Source organism: Glycine soja, chromosome 10 (genome assembly GCF_004193775.1).
Source record: "Glycine soja cultivar W05 chromosome 10, ASM419377v2, whole genome shotgun sequence".
In the NCBI taxonomy this organism is placed as follows: Eukaryota; Viridiplantae; Streptophyta; class Magnoliopsida; order Fabales; family Fabaceae; genus Glycine; species Glycine soja.
This window is the reverse complement of record NC_041011.1, coordinates 49,763,692-49,785,632: the sequence shown is the minus strand read 5'-3', so window position 1 is coordinate 49,785,632 and position 21,941 is coordinate 49,763,692. Positions and strand designations below refer to the sequence as shown.

Here is a 21,941-nt window from a genome sequence, read left to right as displayed (position 1 = left end):
AAAGAGTTCCAACAAACCTTGGCTTGACACCATCACACAACACTATTGTATCATTATATATTCTTCTCATTCCATTCATTTCTTCCACAATTACACCCAAACCCAATCCTCTTCCTCTTCCCTCAAATCATAACACATTTTCTCTCTTTCCCTTCTCTGTTCCGTTCCTTCTCGCGCGATTTGCATATTCCGAAATTGAGAACCCCACCCGCGCGAAAATTGAAGGCAGAGAAGGGCAAAAGATTTGATCTTTCAAACGAGGAGTTTCTGGGGTGTCCGAAGATGAGGCTAAACGGTGAAATCTCAAGCGGAGAAGAAGAAGAAGAGGAGAAACAAACGGGAACGACGACGTTTTCGTCGCAGAAAGTGGTCGTTGGCTACGCTTTAACGTCCAAGAAAAAAAAGAGCTTTCTGCAGCCAAGTTTCACCGGTCTCGCACAGTAACAACTATTTTTCCCTTCACCTTCATCTGCATGCATATTCACAAGGGTCATTTATTTTATTTTATTTCATTTTTATTTTATATTTGGGTTTTGTTTGGTTTTCTTGTTTTGATCTTGTAACTTATTTCGCGTTTTGATTGTTTAGAGCTAAAGTGGCTTATGCTTGCAGTGGTGGGGTTCACAGCCACACGTTGTGTCTTTGCCTTTTTAGTGTGTAATGTAATGGTGGAGCAATTTTTGCACCATGTCTAATGGCTATCACTGTCGTGAGTCGAACCCGGGCAATCTATTTTTTTTTCTTTCTTTTTTTTTTTGTTATTTCTTAAATTTATTTTAAACTTGCTCATTTTGCTTATGTGTATCTGCTATGTCTTGGGCTTTTCTCAATTCTAATTTAAATTGGAATATTCCAACACTTATGCCCTACTTTCCTTTGGAGTTGTCCACATGGACAACCAAGGTCAAATCTTAGTACTTGGTTTTGTATTCTTAATTAAATTAATTCACATTGGTTGCTTCTCTGGAATGTTAAATTTACAATATTGTCCACAAATGTTGTAGTCTGTTGTCTGTTCACTGAAAAGACTGCTGCCAATTGGGCATCAGAGATTCAGAATTAGAGGAAATTGAATTACGTCAGTATAGCTTCTGCATAATACTCCATTCAATATTATTGTGAATTTTGTCGGTTAAATTGAATTATTGTTCATTACCTAAGTTCTGTAAATGTTAAACAATGAAAATATCATTTAATGATTATTATTTTCATATATTTTAAAATAGTGTTAATCTTGACCTATATCAGTGAAGTACTAACTAGTTAATGAATGATTTTATGAAATTATCCTGTAAAAATTTATGCAATGGTGTAAGAGTAATTATTTTGTCTTACTCCGGTAAAAATAGATCCTTTCTCAGAGTTGAAAGTTCCATCTTAGGGACAGATTTTATAAAGTTTACATTGATGATCCTATATTTTTTAGCAATCATTAGTTTACATGGCGATTAGCTTGATATCTACTTTTGAAATATATGAAAATAAAAATAATTTGATTATACTCTTATTTTTGTTCAATTTTTCCAAAACAGGTTGTTATAATTCAAAGGTTTGATTGATAAAAATCATATCACATTAAAGCTATTTATTGGATCAATGTTACTAGTGTAAACCAATAAACCTATTTCTCCTTATATATATCAAGTAAGAGTGTGAGACATGATAAGATTTAATCTTGCTTGGATAATCAGGATTAGTTTGAGCTAAAACAAATTTTGATCATTTATGTCTTGTCTATGTATTATTACCATGAAATAAATTTTTGGTTGGCAGTATATCTGAATAAAACTACTAATAAACTTGTTTGCTACTATCTTGACACTCTTAATACTTAATAGTGATGCGTAAAAATATGTATGATGCAGGAACAGGGGGATAAACTTTGTTGCTATTGATCTAAACAAGCCACTACCAGAACAAGGTCCTTTTGATATTATCTTGCATAAGGTCTGTGGCATTTTTTCAGCATTTTATCATTATTAACGTTTGAAATTCTTCATATATGATTTTTTTTTCTGTGGAGATTTCATTTATGTTTTTTTTTTTTTTTTTTTTGAATTTGTGGTTCAATAACAGGCTATTAGCATTGTAAGATTTACTTCTGTTTCCCTCTTCTCTCTAATATAATCTGACTGGCAATTTGTTCTTTCCAGTTGTCCGGGGAGGTTTGGCGTGAGATTATTGAGGTTTGTAAATTTCTGACATTTCTACCACTTTCACATTGTGATAGCAGTCTTGCGATGCTTTCTTATTTTTCGTTATACAAACACAAATTCGTGACATTGCATGAAAATCGTTAGTATTCTTAGTCTGGGAATTAAGCATGAAGTGGGGTGATGGTCTGGACAACCAAATCTTCCGGATTCTTAAAAGCTTATTATTGTCTGACATAATTGCAGAGTTCATGCTCTCCTCATCATGAATCATGATCAGATAGTTGAAATCAGTCCCCAAGTGTTCAAACAAGTGAGGATTTACTTTTGTGATTAATCTAAATAATTTAGTTAGGCATGGCTGGAGTTTGTTGCCCAAAGAACGGATTATTATCTCTATCTGCTATTTGGTTCTTTGTTTCTTAGTTGAAAATGCTGTTTCTTTAAATAGTTCACTACTACGGTATTATGGCATGGAAATCAATTTTCATATAGGTTAAAAGCCAATAATGCTACACACCAAATGAGATGATAAAAAGGTTTATCTTTTGTTTCTTCCGTCTCCTAAAAAGGTTTGCTTGACAGTTTAATGAGATGATAAATTACAATATTGGCCTTTTTTTTGCTACAATTTCATAGCTAACTGAAAATGCATAATTGGTGATTGTTTCATGCTTTGTAACTACTTTTTAAAGTTTTTTTTCATTTTAGTGGAGCTAATTGGATCTTTTTTTTCCTTTTTTAATTTTGAAGGATTATAGGGAAAAACATCCAGAGGTAACTGTCCTTGATCCTCCGGATGCAATCCAACATTTACACAATCGCCAATCCATGCTGCAAGATGTGTTGGATCTGAACTTATCTGATTGTCATGGTAACTTGTTTACTTCAATTTACTAGAATAGAACAATAAAAACTCCCACTGAAAGTTTCAGGATAGTACATTAACTACTGTTGTTTTTCAGGCAAGGTTGGTGTTCCACGTCAGCTAGTTATCACAAAAGAGAAAGACCCCTCTAGTATCCCTTATGAAGTCACTAAGGCTGGGATGAAGTTGCCATTAGGTATGCAACTCTGTTTAATCTTCTTCCCCTGTTCATTATTTCTAGGGACGGATCTAAATTTCCATTTAAGCCACATGATGATTGGCATGCGTTCATTCAACCTCTATTGATGGTTTCAAATGAAAATAGCTCAGAATATTTGAATGGACTTTAAAGAACCTTGTTCAGTTGTTTGTATCTATTTAATGTTATGTTTTGCGAGCTCAGATATACTGCTATAATGTTATGTTTTACCTGCTGAAGTTTGTATTTAGTTAGTTGACTAATGCTGGTCATCTCTCGTGTTTAATTATATGTATCTTAAAAATCTTACTTTTTTTTTTTTTGTATTTTTCAGTTGCAAAACCGCTAGTTGTTGATGGCACTGCAAAGTCACATGAACTATTTCTTGCTTATGATGAATTCTCTCTTTCAGCGGTTGAACCTCCACTGGTTCTACAGGAGTTTGTCAATCATGGTTTGTGAACTGATCCATAGACCATGATCTTTTTGTGTTCAATTTAGATTGTTATCTATCTCTTTAATTTGTTTTTTGGTGTTTGGGGTTGACAATACAGGTGGTCTTCTCTTTAAGATTTACATTGTTGGGGAAACCATAAAGGTTGTGAGGCGTTTCTCTCTTCCTAACATCAGTAAGCGTGAACTATCAAAAGTTGCTGGTGTATTCCGTTTTCCAAGAGTTTCATGTGCAGCCGCTTCTGCAGATGATGCTGATCTAGATCCTAATATCGCTGGTGAGACTACTCTTCGCCCACCATCACAAAAAGTGAAACATTTTTTTAAAAGCAATTCTATTACCTTTCATTTTTCTCCTTCATTTTTCCAATATTTGGATATGCCAATGGTGTGGTGTTCTTAGTTATCGACTATTGTTATATCTTTTACGTCCCACTTGATATGAATGTCCCTTCTAAAGCTTTATAAAGGCCTACTGAATGGTTGAGACCATTAAATCGTGTATATTGACTCATTACAGAGTGAATCCCATTGTGCTGCAACCACTACCTCTTTCCCCTCCATCTTTCAAGAGGCCTTTAATGTAGTTTGGTGATTGTTTGAGTTACTAAATGCATCTAATTGCTTTGGTGTTAAAGCCTGGAACTAGTGGCTGATTTCTACTGTGACACTTTTGTTACAGAACATCCACCAAGACCTTTATTGGAGAGGCTTGCAAGGGAGCTCCGTCATAGATTGGTATTGTTGTCATTTCTTATTTTTTTTCCATTTCTAGTCATTCTTCATTTTCAGATGATATACTAAAACTAAATTGTCTCTAGGGACTCCACTTGTTCAACATAGATATGATTCGAGAATATGGAACCAAGGATGTGTTTTACGTCATCGACATCAACTACTTTCCTGGCAAGTATAACTTGTCCCATTAGTCTATGATATGATTGTGTTGTTGCATAACTTAATGTGGTGCGCTAGTTCTTCGTACTCTTTCTTGTGAGCTTCTTCCAGTGTTGTAGAATTTTAAAAAACCGTGTTTCTTGATTTCGTGTACTGTATGTTGTATGTTGTATGTTGCTTAATTACGCCCAAGATAATTGAATTTGAACTACATTCCTGAAATGAACTAGCTCTAGTCAGTCATAGTATTATAATAAGAAATAGAATTTATGTAAATAAAACTTGAAGAAGTCAGAATATTTTTATCACGATGTTTTATGGATTACGGATTTGACATTTATAATTTAACATTATCTCAAGCCATATATTCGTACAAGAACATGACGTTGGTTATTTTGCATTTGTCCACTGGGTTATCCTGGTTATTTGGTTTACATCAAAGTTTGTTTATATTTTTTTGACATGTTAGTGATTTTGATTTTTGATGATTTACATCAAAGCTGAACTTTATCTTCTTTAACGGTGTTACCAACTGCAGGATATGGAAAAATGCCAGGCTATGAGCACGTATTTACAGATTTTCTACTTAGCCTAGTGGAGAGTAAATGTAGTAATAAGAAACTTGCTGCCTAAACTAGAGCAGGTTAGTAGATGCATTGAACAGGGCTGTTCTTGCTGGTGGCTTTCTTAAAAATTTATGCAAATTAGTATGGAATTTCAATGAAGCCACCAAAATGTTGAAAAAGGTCGAAATAGGGTCTGTCTAATTTCTCCCTCTCAATAATGAGCGAAAATGCCTTTATTGTAAGTTATAATATATGCTTATATCCAAATCAATGAAAGTTTTGGTGGTGCTAAATAACTGCTAAGATTTAAATTTCATTAGTAAAAGTTCCGAATAGTTTATTTATGACCTTTTCAGATTTGTTTATTTTTATTCAACGGCCTAAAAAGGATATACATGTTCCTAAATTTTGACGAGATAATATTCTGTAATTGCAAGATCATGCAAGCATATTTGATATTAATCCAACGTCAGATATATTTTTCACATAAATAACATAATTTGCGTTCAATTGTATTACAGATTGCCCAATCTGAAATGCACTTGCGATACATTAAACAAACAAATAATGAGGTGGGTTAAATAATTACCACTTGTTCCTTTATAATAATATATTTCTCACTTGTTAATGTTTGTAAATATTTTTATAAGTATATTGTGCAAGTACAATAGGAAAGGGCTCATATATTACATAATTTGTATAAATATATTATATTTTTCACGCTTTAAAAAAATAGATTGATTTGCATTGTAGCTTCAGTGATTTACCAATTACCATTCCGGTGCTTATCGGTGAACAATGTGTCCGGCAATGGGCTTTGACACATTCAGGGCTTCAAGCCTACAGAACGAGTTAGGGGACTGCTTGGGGCACCCAGCATTTTTTGCTGGTACACCCAACAGTTTTCCAAAATATCAAAAATGCCCTTATGGGTATTTTTGGTTATAAATAGAAAATTAGCTTTTTCATTTTTGCAGTGCTTTTGTTTTTTGTAAAACTACACTCCTTTAGTATAACTTGTTCCTGTTAGCATTCTTTTGTGAGTGTTTATGTCGTTGGTGATGTACGTGCGTTGTTTATGAATATACATTTTTTAAAAATTATAATTTTTTTAGATTTTTATATATATTTAATTTATTTACAAAATTTGATAATTAAAAAATTTGATATTTAACTGAATGTTGTATTTAGATGTTTATTATAATAGTTAATAATTAAACAAATTTAATATTTAATTGAATGATGTGTTTGGATGTTTATTATCGTGATTAAAAATTAAATAAATATGATATTTAATTGAATGGTGTATTTAGATGTTTATTAAAGCAATTGATAATTAAACAAATTTGATATTTTTTAACATATCTAAATTTTTATTAAATTTATGATTTTTATTTACAATTTATATATGTAAACAAATTAACTAGATAAAAAATAATTATCACAAAATTTATTATGTAAATTTATATATGCATTAAATATACATTAAAAATTTTAGTGTTATAATTAGAAAATTTTGCTAATAATATAAAAGTCACAAATTTAATTCTTGAACCATTAATTTATAAATTATATTTTTAAAAGAAAAAAAATTATCATGTGTCACTTACTATTGACAATCCTTATTACACCTACGGATTATCAATGGCTTAGTCTGGTCCAACAACGAGCAGATTAAATTAAACAAATTACTTCATTGAAAAAATAATTACTTAGTTTGGTCCAAGTACGTGTTCCTTTAGATTTATCTTTGAAAAAATAATTAATTTATAAAAAAATTATCTAAAAGATATTGTATAAAGTAATTTGAAAGTTAAATAACTTGTAAAAAGTAAGAATTGTCGAATCATGCATGTCAAAAGTGCATTCTTTTGCTATTTTTTAAAAAGTTAAATGAAATATTTTTTAATAAAATTAAAGTATATAAATTGATTTTATTTATGAAAAAACTAATGTATTTATATTTGTGTTTTTTTCTTTTATAAGTATACTTATTAAAAAATCTATCCTCTTTGAGTCTAACTAAATATTGCATAAATTCACATTATATATATATATATATATATATATATATATATATATATATATATATATATATATAGAGAGAGAGAGAGAGAGAGAGAGAGAGAGAGAGAGAGAGAGAGAGAGAGAGAGAGAGAGAGAGAGAGGTTGTCTTGCAATAGAATACACGTGACTCTTTCAATACTTTTTACTTATTTATTTTTATATATGGCCAATGAGAGCTATCGGTGCAACTCTTCAAATATAGCATCATATAAATTTGAAATTAAAAGTAAATTGCTTTAGTATGTAATATATATATATATATATATATATATATATATATATATATATATATATATATATATATATATATATATATATAATTGTATTATTAAGTTATCCTTATTTATTTTTGTTACTGAAATTTAAGACATTGTCCTAATAATGGTGTATAATTTATAATCGTTTATAAATTGGGAGACAAATTTTACACCATTAATTTATTCTAATTATATTTTTTTATCATATATAAACTATAATCAATTTCTGTGTAAATGATTTAATATATTTTTTTGTCCATTTTAGTATAGATTCAACTTCGTCATCATCTCCTCCCTTTTTGTTTTTTTCACTTTATAAGTTGGAATATCTTAACCCTTCATTGAGAAATTAAGAGCATGATGATAAGAGAATTTTTTTTATCATGTTGTTATTAGTATGGTGTATCTCTTAATTTTGATGATGATTAATCTGTATTGGAGAACTTGATTATCATTTTAGCACGATTTTTTTTATTTCAATTATTTTTATAAGATTTGAATCTGATGGACTGTCACTCTAAACTACTTGTTGATCTCGTAAGAGGTTTATATCCAAAATTAATTTCTCATCCAATATATACATTTTAATGTAAAGTTTATATTCAAAATCATTTTTAAAAAAATTATAATTACATCTAATGATTTAAATAATTTTTTTCAAAATCAATTGTTCTAACTTTTATAATAAAAAAATACAAAAATACTGATAATGCATTTGGATACACATCTCATAACATATTTACTGATTTTTTTTTTTCTGAACACACAACTGCTTCTTCTGCATATCAACCAACTCTCAAACACTAAATATATAGATTTTCATAATTTCAAAATGCTATTTTTTTTTTCTTCCTGAAAACGTTATACTTATTTTTTGAGAAAAATGTTATACTTTTATTTAAAGAGAGGTAAAAATGATTTCGCTTTATTTTGTTTCTTATAAATCTTTTTCTTTTACATCATTTACTTCTTATCTATTTTTCCCCCTCATTATATCATTTTTCACTGTTACTTTCTTTCTCCCTCTTTCTTTTCTTTATGACTTTATTTAACCTCTGTTTTCATCCACCTACACCACCCAAAATCGGGTGTATGCGTTTACCAAAATTCCAAAAAAAAAAAACTAAAATCCATTTGAATAATCATATATAATTTAAAATTAACTCATTTTTCTTTACCAAAATAAAAAATAATTCAAACAAATAAGAAGCCCTTTATTTAAATAATTCAAACAAAACTACAACACTACAGTCCCAACTACATACTACATAACAGAGAAAATGATAAAATTTAAAGGGAATGCATTCTAATAATACATGACGTTGATGATATTGGTTCAAGGCATGTCTGGAATATATATCCGAATTGAACCCTAATCAGTGCTAACCATGTCACATACATGAACTAAACTAGCTATATTGAAATTAAAACAACATGAATTTTTTTAAAAAGAAAACAAAAAGGATCCAGGGAAGAGATAATACATATCTCAAGGATGGATCAAAAGAAACCTGCACTACGTCCATAATCAAACCCATGGTGACGCATCATGCTCCCATCATGAAACATAAAGTTCTGAATCGTTGGTGGCAGTGGGTTGGAATTGGAAGAGGAATTAGCGGAAGAAGCCCCAGCAGGGAAAAACTGATGAGTACGGTTTGTAACAATCTGAAGCATAGCCCTATCAGCAAGAAGCGATACCTGCTTCTTCATCTCCTCCAATGCGGCCTTGAACTGCTTCACTTGGGCCATGCTCATCCCTTCGACGGACCTGGCCCACCACAGGTGGGCCTCGGCTTCCTTCTTCTCGAGATTCAGCTCGTCGATCGGCGCCCTTCCTCTCGGCGTCGAGGTGGTTGTTGATCTGAGTGAGCTGTTCGTTGAGGTCACGCACGTGGGCCATGCGGTGGGCCTCCACGAACTGCACGGCGCCCGACAAGTCCGTGGGTGGGGCCCGCGCGAGGTAGCGGTCAATGACGGCGTCCACGTTGGGGTGGGCGAAGGAGAAAACTTTTTCTCCCGGCGAGAACACAACGAGAGTCACATCAGCCCCACAGAGAGTCTCTTGAAAAGCCCGCCGCGGCGCATGGAGAAGGTGACTTGAAGGTTGCTCTCGTTGCTCATTTTCTTCATCTCGATCTTTTGGCGACCACAGCTTTTCTTTGCGCTAGACATGGTGGGAAGAGGAAGAATATGAGAAAATGAAGAAAACGTTTTAGACTTTGGGTAATATTCTTACAATATTATATGGGCACAATAAAAAGTGACAGAGTGAAGGGTTCAATTTATATACACATTTTGTCTCTGTGAATGGGTGCATTCGAAATAATAAGCGGCTCTTGAGACTCAAATGTACGCCACTCTCGGAACAATTCATGTTTTTATCTTAATCTTAATTTTTCACTGTTTTTTCATATAAGACGTAACCGGATATTTCCCATCATGAACTGTTGAATGTAATGGAAGGGCTAGCAAGTTTTTCACAAAGTTCCAATTAGTGTCTCACAATACTTTAAAACAGGATTGTTAAGTTTTTAAAGGATGATACAACTAGGGAATAAAAAAAAATCTTCTTAATATTTAGATAAACTTTCAAATAAAAAACTTGTATGAAATAAAATGAATTGAGTTTTTTTATTAGTTAAAATTAACTTATACATGAAATAATTTATAAAAATTACCTCATTTAACCTTTTATTCTTCTTCTACAAGTGTTTTTTTATTGAGCAATTTATCTAAACAACGTCCTTATCATTTTCTTACAAAAATGCTTAAAAGAATAATCTGGTTAACAAGGTATTAATCATAATATAGTAAATCAAAAGTGATACGATTAATTAATATTGCATCATTAAAAATAATATAACTTTTAAAAAATTGTTGCAGATATAAAAAGAAAATATTATCTATTCTGAAGGAAAAAGTCTTAAAACAGATCTGAACATACTTTTTTAAAAAAAAAAGATTTTGTTTTGTTTTGTTTTATTCTAAAAAACAAAAAAGAACAGCAAAAATAGGTGAGTTTTTTTCTTCCAAGTCATTGTGTTAGAATCACACAGAGAGTGTAAAATTAAAGAGAATGTGCACGTTTGAATTTAAAGTTTGTAAACCTTTAAGTTTGCAAAAACAATCTAAGTTTTCCTTCTAAAAAACTGAGTTTTCAAGCCAAATTTTAATTGCACTCAAAAGTAACCAAACATATACATGAAACTGTGTTTACTCTTCAAAAATATAATACTTTTTGAATAATTAACCAAAGATATACAGTGTCGCTAACATTTTTTTTTTGTAAAGCATAACATTTTTAGCTAGGTGTTAAATCAAATACTGTGATGCACCCAATTAAAAAAAGTGGTTTATTTTATTTGTTATCTTATAATTTAAGAAGTAATAATTAATATTATTGAGTAAATGTGTTAAAGTAATCATCAATCATTAACTTAAATTAAAATTTTGAGTTTGGTTCTTTGGTAAATATAAAAGTATGGTTAGAAGTAGTGAATCTACGGTGTTCTCCTCCTAAATTAAAATATGTACTTTTTTTAGTCTCTTAAATTTAAAATATATATTTTTTTAATTAGACCTGTTAACATGCACATCAACTTTTGTTGCCTATGTTATTCTCTTACAAAGTTTAAGGGTGAAAATCATAAGATATTTAGAAAAATAATTAGTTTGAAATTTTGGAATACATGAAAATTAGAAAAATAATTTTAAATTCTATTGACAAATAATATTGACCCTCGACAAATAATGTCTTTTTCTACCCAAAAACATATAAAACATATACGCTTATGATATTATTTGCTCAAACTTCTTCTTGGGTGTCAGAAGTTGGTTATTAGGAGAAAGAAAACCCATTTTCAAACTTGGATATAATATAGAATAGTAAGGTACACACCAAGTTAACCATGAAATTAAAGTTGCTTCTCAAAACCAATTTGTAAATACTCAAGTTTTAATATGTATCAAAATCTGATTTTAAGATTTTTCAACTTGTATTGCTGTTTCTGAAACATAAATCTAGTTTGAAAACCTTCTTGTAGGAGCATTTCCCTTAACTCGAACTTGAATATGTTGGTTAAATTAAAAATAGTTTTTTAGTAGTTGATTTTTGTCTTTAGTAATTGCATCTTTATATATATTACAAGAATACAAAGTTGATATTTTACGATTATCTTTTATATAATATAATAGTTGTTTTTTTTTTATCAGTACCGTATTATATTTGTTTGAGTTATTTTTTGTTGTTGTTTTTATTAATATTAATACTTCCTCTATGTTGAAACAATTGTTGTTTTAGTTAAAAAAATGTAATTACTTGTTATTTCTTTATAATATTAAAAAATATTTATTATTTAGTATTTTCTACTAAATATTTTACTTACAACTTTTAGTTAGATTGGATAACGTGAACGAATGCAGCTCTTACATATGAGTTATTGCCTCATAGTCACTTACCCTATATCATAACGAGAAAAAAGTTTGGAAGAAACGTTAATTTAACAAGTTTGGTTTAAACAAACTTTTCTATAAACACTAAAAGAGAAAAAGAATAAAAAGATAAAATAAAATGGTTTTTTTATAAGCTAAAATCAACTTAATTATGTACTTAATTTTACTAGAAGTTCTTTCATTTAAATTCTTCAAAAAATGATGTGCGAAGTTAATTTGACCTACCGTAAAAAAATTAATTTTACCTAATGAGAAAAGTTTAATTTATTTTTACATTTTATTTTCTTTTTTATATGTAATAGGGAGAAATTTATCCAAATAAAATCTGTACATATTTTTTTGACAGAAAACCTATACATATTAGATTAGCACACAACTTCTGTTTGATGAAAGAATTAACTTTATTCAACAACAAATTAAGATAACACGACGAAGAAAAAATAAACTCATAAATTATTTATTTGAGATTATACAGCGAGGATAAATAATTGATTAAAATGATTGGAATAATGTAAATTTGAATTTATTTTTCAAAAAATAATATATTATAAGACCGAACTTTTAAGACGCAAATATCACCAAATTATGTTTTATTTCTCTAAAATATTTTTCATATACATGACTAGCGAATCAAATCCCTTGTTTCAAAAAAATCCAACTATTTACCAATTATACTGCACTTTGTTAGTTGTATGTTTGAAAGATAATGATGAATTTAAAATTAATATCTATTTCTGTAAAAAAAAGACTATTTATGTATTATTTGTATTTCACATGTTATTGATCAATGATTAATTAGTTTAACACTTTTACTTCAGAATATTAACTATTACTTCTTAAATTATTAGATAATTATAATTAAATACACCATTTTTTTTAGTTTTGGCGTGCTCACTATATAATTTGATTTAACACCTAGCAATATTACGCCTTATATAAAAATTCTAACGCAATGACTTGATTAAAAGAAACTCACATACTTCTGTGTTTTTTTAATTAAAAAAGTAGTCATTTAAAGAAGGTTAAATTAGTTATTACTCAACTTATCTTTGAACAATTTAAAATTTGTTAACTAGGCCCCTAAACTACTAATTATAAATTGTCATTTTTATTTCCGATTTCAACCTATCATAAACTAATTCTAAATACCTAATTTTTTAGTGTGGGATCCAATTAATAATTATTTTAGTTTAGAAACCTACTTGAAAATTTTCAATCAATTTCGGGACCAATTGAGAATTTTAATGTTTACAAAAAGAATTTGTTCTCATGTGTTTTTTTTTAAATCTTTTGGAAATAACTAAAATTTTCTTTTTATACATCCAAAACATTTTTTAAAAAGTTTAATTCTTTTTAATGACACAATATTAATTAATCGAATTACTTATGATTTACTATATTATAAATGCCTTTTAACTAGATTCTTCTTTTAAAAATTTTTTTAAAAAGAAAAAGAGTCTTGTTTGGATAAATATATCAATTAACACTTATAAAAAAGAGTAAATTAAAAGGCTAAACAAGAGCTAGATTCTATAAATTTTCTTATACACAGACTAATTTTAACTAATAAGATAAACTTAATTTATTTTAAATCTTTGTATTTTCTTTTTGTATGAATGCTTATTCAGAAGGTTAATTATCTCACCAGAACAAGGTTAAGAGATCATCCGTGACAGCTGGGAAAATATGAAAAGTTACGTCTTATTTGAGAAAACGCTAAATAAGATTAAGATAAAACATGAATGCTTTCTTTTTACATTAAATTTCCTTCCATATAGTCCATGCAAAGGGGATTTTCAGAATCTCTCAATTCAGCAAAAGGAAAACTAGTGGTGTACATTTGAGTCGTCTCAAGGGACGCGTATTTTTTCGAATGTATCCATTGACACAGAGACACAAAAATGTGTATAAATTGTGCCCTTCACTCTGCCACTTTTGTATGTGCCATACAATATTGTAACAACATTACCCCAAGTTTATAGTGTTTTTTTCATTTTCTCATATTCTTTCTCTTCCCATCATGTCTGGCCCAAAGAAAAGCCGTGGCCGCCAAAAGATCGAGATGAAGAAAATGAGCAACCAGAGCAACCTTCAAGTCACATTCTCCAAGCGCCGCAACGGGCTTTTCAAGAAAGCCAGTGAGCTTTGCACTCTCTGTGGTACTGACGTGGCGCTCGTTGTTTTCTCTCCTGGTCAGAAGGTGTTTTCCTTTGGCCACCCCAACGTGGATGCCGTCATTGACCGCTATCTCGCACGGCCCCCACCGACGGACTCCGGCACCATGCAGATCATCGAGGCCCACCGCATGGCCCACGTGCATGACCTCAACGTACAACTCACTCAGATCAACAACCAGCTTGACCATGAGAGGAAGCGCACCAATGAGCTCAATCTCATGAACAAGGAAGCCCAAGCCCAGATGTGGTGGGCACGGCCCGTGGATGGGATGAGTATGGCCCAAGTGAAGCAGTTCAAGGCGGCGTTGGAGGAGATGAAGAAGCAGGTTGCGCGCCTTGTCGATAGGGCTATGCTTCAGAGTGTTACAAACCCAACTCTTCAATTTTTCCCCGGGGTTTCTTCCTCTTCCAATTCCAACCTTGTGCATCAGCCACACCCACTTCCAGCTCCGCAGGTGTTCACCCCACACCTGATTCAGCCACCCATGCTTCAGAACTTCATGTTTCATGATGGGAGCATGATGCGCCACCATGGGTTTGATAACATTGGAATGGGAGGATATGGACCTACTGCGGGTTTCTTTTGATTCGTTGAGATATATTATTCTCCCTCTATCTTAATAGATGCCCTTTTGTTTAGAAAAATTCATGTTGTTTTAATTCCAATGTAGAAAAAGGTTAGCTTGTTTCAAGTATGTGACATGGTTAACACTATTTAGGGTTCTGAGATTTAAGACATGTCTTGAACCATCTTCATAAACGTCATGTATATTGGTAGAATATACTATATATTATGAAGAGGAATTATATTGGAACACTTCACCATTTTATATATTTTATTAATATTATTATTTTTCTTTATCTCTCATTCTATCACATATAATTACCATACATATATATATATATATATATATATATATATATTATTAAATCTCTAGTAGGTTATAATTGAGTGTGCAACAATAATTTTATATTATAAATGATTCATTAATACATATAGAGAAATAATTTTTAGACACTATTTTTTATTAGACATTCCATCAATGCTTCTCTTTAGTTTAACTATGAATGGTAGAAAATGATATTTTTTATTTAATATTTTGTATTGTATTTGATTTTCTTTTTCTATTTTTAAATTTTTTAAAATATATAAAAATTTTAATCAATGATTCAATTATTCCACCCAAATCAACCTAAAGCAACCCAATCAAATTTGCTATCAGATAGATTTTCATTTTACATAAGTTGCTTGTGATTTAGATAAGTAACTAGTTTGAGTAAATTATCATTGGTTAAAATAAATATTAATCCGGCAATTAATTTTATCTAAGTTAAAATGTATGTTAAAATAAATATTAAGTTGTTGGTGTTTTTGTCGAAGTTAAAATGTGTGTGTGCATGTGTATTGATAAATGAGATTTTGATGGTAATTTAAAAGATTTTTCATGTCAATTTGCAATTCATTGTAACTCACTTTCATTGGCAAAACACACTATCTGTTATTAGTTTGTCTAAGATAAATGTTTAAGAGTCTTGAAAAAATGTTAAATCATTTAGAGGAGGTCGAGACCCTGAATTGATGATGAAAGACAATTTAGAGATATGTTTCAAAATTATTAATGTCATCATTTAGAACTTAAAGATGGATTTGTGAAAAAAATACAAAGTTGGCTTAACAGAGTCTTTGCAAGGATTACATAGACTTGAAAGTGTAATCCAATCCCTTTCATCTATCTTTCTCATTATTTGAGATTTTGTTTGTTTTTGCATGTCCTTATCGTTAGCTAAACCCTTCTTTCTAAGGTTATGATGTTCATACTTTGTGGATGAACCCCAATTTTGCTTGATTGAAATTATGTTTATTCAGTCAGTTACATTGTTCTGTCATGCTTAATTTCTCATTATAATTTATCAATCTATATTTTAGTTATTTGTGTGTTTGAGATCAATAGTGTTAATAATTTTTCTCTATCTAATGGTATCTCAATTTTTACCTACATTTATTATGATATTCTATCTTTGGTTTCTCGCATGAAAAACTTAATTTATTTATTTTCTCTCTCAAATTCATTTGCAAAGATAAAACACTAAATTATATTAAGATTAAAGATGCATAAAACATGCTAAATAAATATCACTTTATTTTTAGTAATAATTTCATTTAGATGTTCTTTCCTAATTTTTAGAAAATAACCATTTTTCAATGCATTATCTCTTAAACAATACATGAGTATGAGTGATTTGACCATAATCAATAAACAATAAAGCATATAGAAGAGCAATAAAATCTGGAGTTTAACTTGTCAGGCTCTAAGCAAAGGGAGGAAAGGGAGGAATAGAAGAAGAGTTTCTCCCATGAGAGATGTTCAAACTTTAGATGTATTCAATCAAGAGCTAGACTAAGTGTTCATACGTTTTATAGGCCTAAGGTAACTTAAAATTTACAAAGTCTCGCACTGAACGAGACGCGTTGTGCCTGTTTTGTGTTAAGCGAGTTATCCCAATCTCCAAGTTTTTGCATAATTTTTTCTCAAAAACACTCTAATTTTCTTCTTTTGAATCTTGCTCATAAAAAATGAATATGATATTAAATTTTTCATTATTTCATTAAAACAACAATAAAGTAAAGGAATTATAATCATTCTTAGTCAAAATTAACTATCAGTTAAACTCAATTAAGAGAAAGATGGTTGTAAGTATTTGATCAAAACCTTTTAACAAACTTAAGAAACATAAGTAATTGATTAACATTGAAAGAATTCAATTAATGTATGGTTGAAAGAATTCAATTGCAAGATTTTATCATGATCATAGACCTTCTTATTTGATAAATTCATTTAACCATGTCTCTAGTTGCTCCAGAGTATAGATTTGTGACAAAGTAATTGGACACAAATCTTTGGACTTCTAATAAAATCCAAATTGGACACAAGAGTATTCAACCTCAACATGGTCTCTTTCACATATAGATTTCCTAAACAATAATGTCATCTTAATTAAGTGATCGATGTTTCACTCAAGCCTAATATAGACGAGGTGATATAGTGATGTTTGAACCAAGCTTATGAAGCTCAAGTGGTATTGTGGTGTTTGACCCAAACCTAGTTTAACTTAAGTGATAGTTATATATGACACAAGCCCGATAAATAAAAGCCCAAGTGATATAATAATGTTAAAAGAAGCACAATTCATCAAGTCCAAATGATACAATGATGTTCGACTTAAGCCTACTATAAACCAAGTGATATAATGATGTTTAACCAATAAAACTCAAATGGTTTCAAGTGATATGTTTGACCTAAGTCCAATGTAGCTTAACTGATACAATCATATTTGACCAAAGCCCAAGGAAGCTTATGATCCAATAATAATAATTTTATTTGAAGTTATTACATATTAAATGGTTATTAAAGAAGAGAGAGCTTGGAGAAGGTGATTCTAAGGAGGACAAAGAAAGCTCTAACAAATATGTATTTTATATAACTAAAGTTTATGATAAACAAATAATTTTAGATATATAATTAATGTTATAATTAAATTCACAAGAAATATTTGTAAACATATAAATTATATTTCATATTTGTGATAAAATATTTTTTTATAATTAAAATTTTAAATGAAAACACTTTCATTGAAGATACTTATTTTAATCTATATGTATATATATGAAATATATTTTATAATTTGAATTATTTATAACTAATTATTTATAAATAATTCAAATTATAATAATTGATATATTCTATCAAATACACATGATAAATATTTTCTTATATAATTTAATATATTGATAAATAAATAATGTTAAAATACTACTGATATATTATGTATTTCAAAATATTATTAATTATTAAATATACATATTTAAAAATATAATACATATGATATATTATTAAAAAAATTATTTAAAATAATTTAAAGAATAAATACTTACTAATTAATAATTTATACTTTTAAATCAATTTAATAGAAAGTAAATTTAATATAAGAAAATAAAAATTTGGAATTAGGAATAAATGTCATTAAATGAGAACTATATATATATATATATATATATATATAATTTTTCAATTATGATAATAACTATTACGTAATGTTGTTTGATTTTTAAATTGTAAAAATTTAATTTTTTTAATATATTTTTTCTTATCAGCCTTATTAACTGTTTTATTATAAATGAGTGGGTGATGACCTATTCACACATCTAAGTTGAACTTCAAATGAAGTTATATATTTAAAACTCATAACTTACATGTGTAGGGAGTGGATATAGCAATTAAAGATCAACGTACACATCAAATATAAAGCAATTAAAGTGTTAGAATGAAGATAATTAAGGAGGGGATTAACGCATATTTGAAGGTTGCAAAATGAAAACAAAACATTTAATAATATAGCTAATGGAGCACTGAAATAAGCTTTAATTAAGTATTTGTGAAAGCTGAATTTTGTTCCATCCTCTATGAGTTTAGCAACTGCACAAAGGGTGAAAGATAATAAATATCATTTCGAAATGATAAATTTTGCTAAGAAAATATACATATGTGTTTAAAATTTGATATAAGGAGTATGTGTAAATCCAAATGGCAGAAGCTTTGTAGATGTGCTGCTTACAATAAATACTGGTCTACATAAACTAAAATAAATTATCCCAAATAGTTTTATACATAGCATATTTTAAGTTCAATCTAAAAACATGGCTAGTACATACTTGTTTCTTTGAAAAGAACATTAATGATCGACAAAACGTTGGCAGTGAGCTTCAAAACAGATACTCTAGGATATCTAATATAGACTCGGTTAAGAAGGAAAATATATATATTGTTCAAACTAGGAACCATTTTGATGGTTTTGGAAATACAAAAATCAAGAACTTGATAAATTAATGCAGATAAAAATTGAAATAATACAGACAATTATTCGACCAAGGAAATAAAGATTTAGAGCTAACAAAAAAGGAGACGCAATGATCAAACCCCACCTAGCTACCACCCACAATCTTTCAACGATCCAACCAAAAAACTATTCCCTAAGTAGGAACCACTTCGGTAAAGGTGCAATACGCATGATGTCTGGGGCGTGACTCACGAGACAACCATGCAAACCTGCATTCCAAGAGTGTTAGTTAAGTACGGATATGATTTCTCTCCTATTTTTTTTTTAATTGTTCTTGTATTACTCCTTAAAAATTACACAGTTTTAAAATTAAATTATAAAATTAAATATTAACAAAATTAAATATTAATACAACTACATAAATAACACAACACAGAAACAACCAAAAAATAAACAGGAGAGAAGTGAATTTCTGCTACGTACTTATGTACCCTCTGAGCAAAAAAGCATGGACCTTCACCACTAATCCTGAGTACACCAATTGTCAAACACATTGGAGAAAATCATTAATCATATATTCATTGATGAACCTTTGTCAGCGAATAAGTTAGTAAAAGTTATGGTATAATTAAGGGCTAAGGCCAAGTCCCTACGTACTCTTTTTTTAGGTACTAGCAGTACCCAAAATTATGCACATGAGAGTATCAAATATACTTTGATTTGTCGTTTGGATGGTACAGGTAATACATTAGAAGAGGGGAAAATCTTTGGAAGAAATTTGGCAAGATCTTTGTCCAGTATTATCACACACACATATATGTATATATTGAAATGACAGCATCAAAACTTATATGAAGTTTTATGTCAATGTTTCCATTTCTTGTTGCTTGACTCATGGTTATATGAATTATATTATGTTTTGAATGATTTAAGCTATCTACATGAAATATTTTATTTTGTGGTTTAATTTTATGTATAAACAAATACTATTTTAAAATTATTTCTATTTGAAATTAATGAATATATATTTAATTATGTAAAAGTAATTTCGTAATTTATTTTATAAAAAACAGATATTTATAGTGAGCTAAACGGTCTGTATTACAGTAAATTTTATCAATTGTAGTATAGACAACTTAGCCCACTATATATAAAGTTATACACTATATTTTTACTAAAATTACCATCGATTTTTTTCTCAGTGTTTTCGACGATCAAATTACTGACAAAAGAACCCACTAATTACCAAGGGCTTTTTGAGACCGTCGATAAAAATTGATTGATGAAGCTTTTACAGAGGGATCAAGACCGTCAATAGGTTGTCGGTATACAATGGATTTCCGCTATTAGCTAACATTCTAGTAGTGTAAAGCTATTTGGTAAATTTGTGCTTCTTCCAAAATATCTCTTTGGGTAGTCCTCATCGGTGATTTTAATAAAATTCTATACCAAGGCATAAAAAAAGGCAACTCCTTTTACCAAGCAAAATTGAATGCTTTTGGTGGTCTCATGGATACTGTGGTCTAGTGGACTTTTTTTTATTAAAAAAAGCCAAATAATATAGATTAATAAATATTATACAAAGATATTCGACAAGGTGTACAGAAAGCAAGTCAAAGCTATAGGCCCTTCAATACAAAACATCTCTGAAGACAATCTCCAAAACAAAATAAAACTATAGGCAATCTAATGGATTTGTACACCACGATGAAAAAAAGATTTCAGGTTTAACCCCTGATTTATATAAAACCCATTGCCAAGATAGAGCCTTAATGTGAGTCAAAATACCCATGAACTCAGGAGACCCATCTCTAAAAATAATCTTGTTACGTAGATTCCATAAGCACCAACATGTGACATGCCAAAACAGAAATCTAAACCTGCGAGTCTTTTCCCCCTCATTCAACCCATTTGACTGTACAATTGTTTGATATGCTGAGGAAGAGCCATATCAAAACTAAGTCAAGCAAAAATCGCCTGCCAAATCTGATATGAGAAATGACTCATAAAAAAGATTATTAAAGAAGATCTAAGGTAGATTGGATGGTTAAGAAAAAAAAGTCACAGGTTTAACTCCTCTACTAACAAAACTAACATTTTAATACACTAATATTTGTTAAAAAATTATTATAATCTTCCATCTTAAGTGAGCAAAATACACAAGAGTTAACCAAATTGGGAACAATAACACCACATCTTTGTAACTTAATTGTAGAGTAAAATGCTTTATTGAAAAAAAATTACATTAAAAGAATGGTTAATTTGTTGTGGTATATGGCTTTCCTTGAAGCCATTTGAAGGAGTACTTCGTCGATCTCACTTTGATCATAACCCTAGGTTTCTTCGGTGTAGGAGTCTTCCCCAAAGTAGGGGTTCGAAGAACATTTTGTTTTGAAGTTATCCGGATCACAAATGATGATGATCAAAAGTACTAAAAAAAGCTTGGAAGGATGAAATCTAACAACCCTCGATTGTCCTTGAAAATGTGAAGGAGGAATATATATATATATATATATATATATATACACACACTTAGGAGACTTTTGGCTACATTTTAGGAAAAGAAGAAGCATTGAGTCTTGCCTAACAGGGTTGCAAAAACTTTGGAGGGAGAGTGGACTCCTTAAGGATACAAGTTGAGCATTAACTTCATTAGGAATATGTTTAGATTCTTCTGTAAAGATTTTTTTGCACCAAAAGTCAAGAGAGAATGAGTTAAACTTGTGGACATGGATACAACTTTTTTTCATCCCCAAACAATCATATATCAAAGGAAATAGAAAAAAAAAGGTTCATGTGGCTTATTCATGCCTAGTGGAGAATGGGTGTTTTGATGGTATCATTCTTAAAACATAAGCTCAGAGGTACTTTAACACTTTTTTACCTTACCTGTGCAGGTTAATTCCACCCTTTTTTCAGTACTGTGGCAAATAACCTTTACTCTGTGATGTTCAGGGCTCCAAACTTTCTAATTTAAGGAAGAAAACATAGGTGACAAAAGTTGATGTACATG

At 29.7% G+C, this 21,941-nt stretch overlaps 2 protein-coding genes and 1 pseudogene across 3 annotated transcripts; 2 read left to right on the top strand and 1 right to left on the bottom strand.

Moving 5' to 3' along the window:
• LOC114369542 (inositol-tetrakisphosphate 1-kinase 3-like) lies at positions 1-5,480 on the top strand. 2 transcript variants are annotated; one of them, XM_028326770.1, is made up of 10 exons: positions 1-440; positions 1,866-1,947; positions 2,154-2,186; positions 2,907-3,027; positions 3,119-3,217; positions 3,555-3,674; positions 3,775-3,951; positions 4,356-4,411; positions 4,495-4,579; positions 5,109-5,452. In XM_028326770.1, the coding sequence occupies exons 1-10, from the start codon at positions 283-285 to the stop codon at positions 5,201-5,203; spliced, it is 1,026 nt and encodes a 341-aa protein (XP_028182571.1). In that variant the 5' UTR covers positions 1-282; the 3' UTR covers positions 5,204-5,452. The 2 variants fall into 2 exon arrangements, with proteins under 2 accessions (XP_028182571.1, XP_028182572.1); XM_028326771.1 differs by lacking the exon at positions 1-440 and adding an exon at positions 2,400-2,466 and having other exon boundaries at positions 5,109-5,480.
• A 3,480-nt stretch (positions 5,481-8,960) lies between these two features.
• LOC114371846 lies at positions 8,961-9,788 on the bottom strand (annotated as a pseudogene).
• Positions 9,789-13,935: 4,147 nt separating this feature from the next.
• Positions 13,936-14,679, top strand: LOC114371845 (agamous-like MADS-box protein AGL62). Its single transcript, XM_028329164.1, has one exon. The coding sequence runs from the start codon at positions 13,936-13,938 to the stop codon at positions 14,677-14,679; it is 744 nt and encodes a 247-aa protein (XP_028184965.1).
• Positions 14,680-21,941: the final 7,262 nt, after the last annotated feature.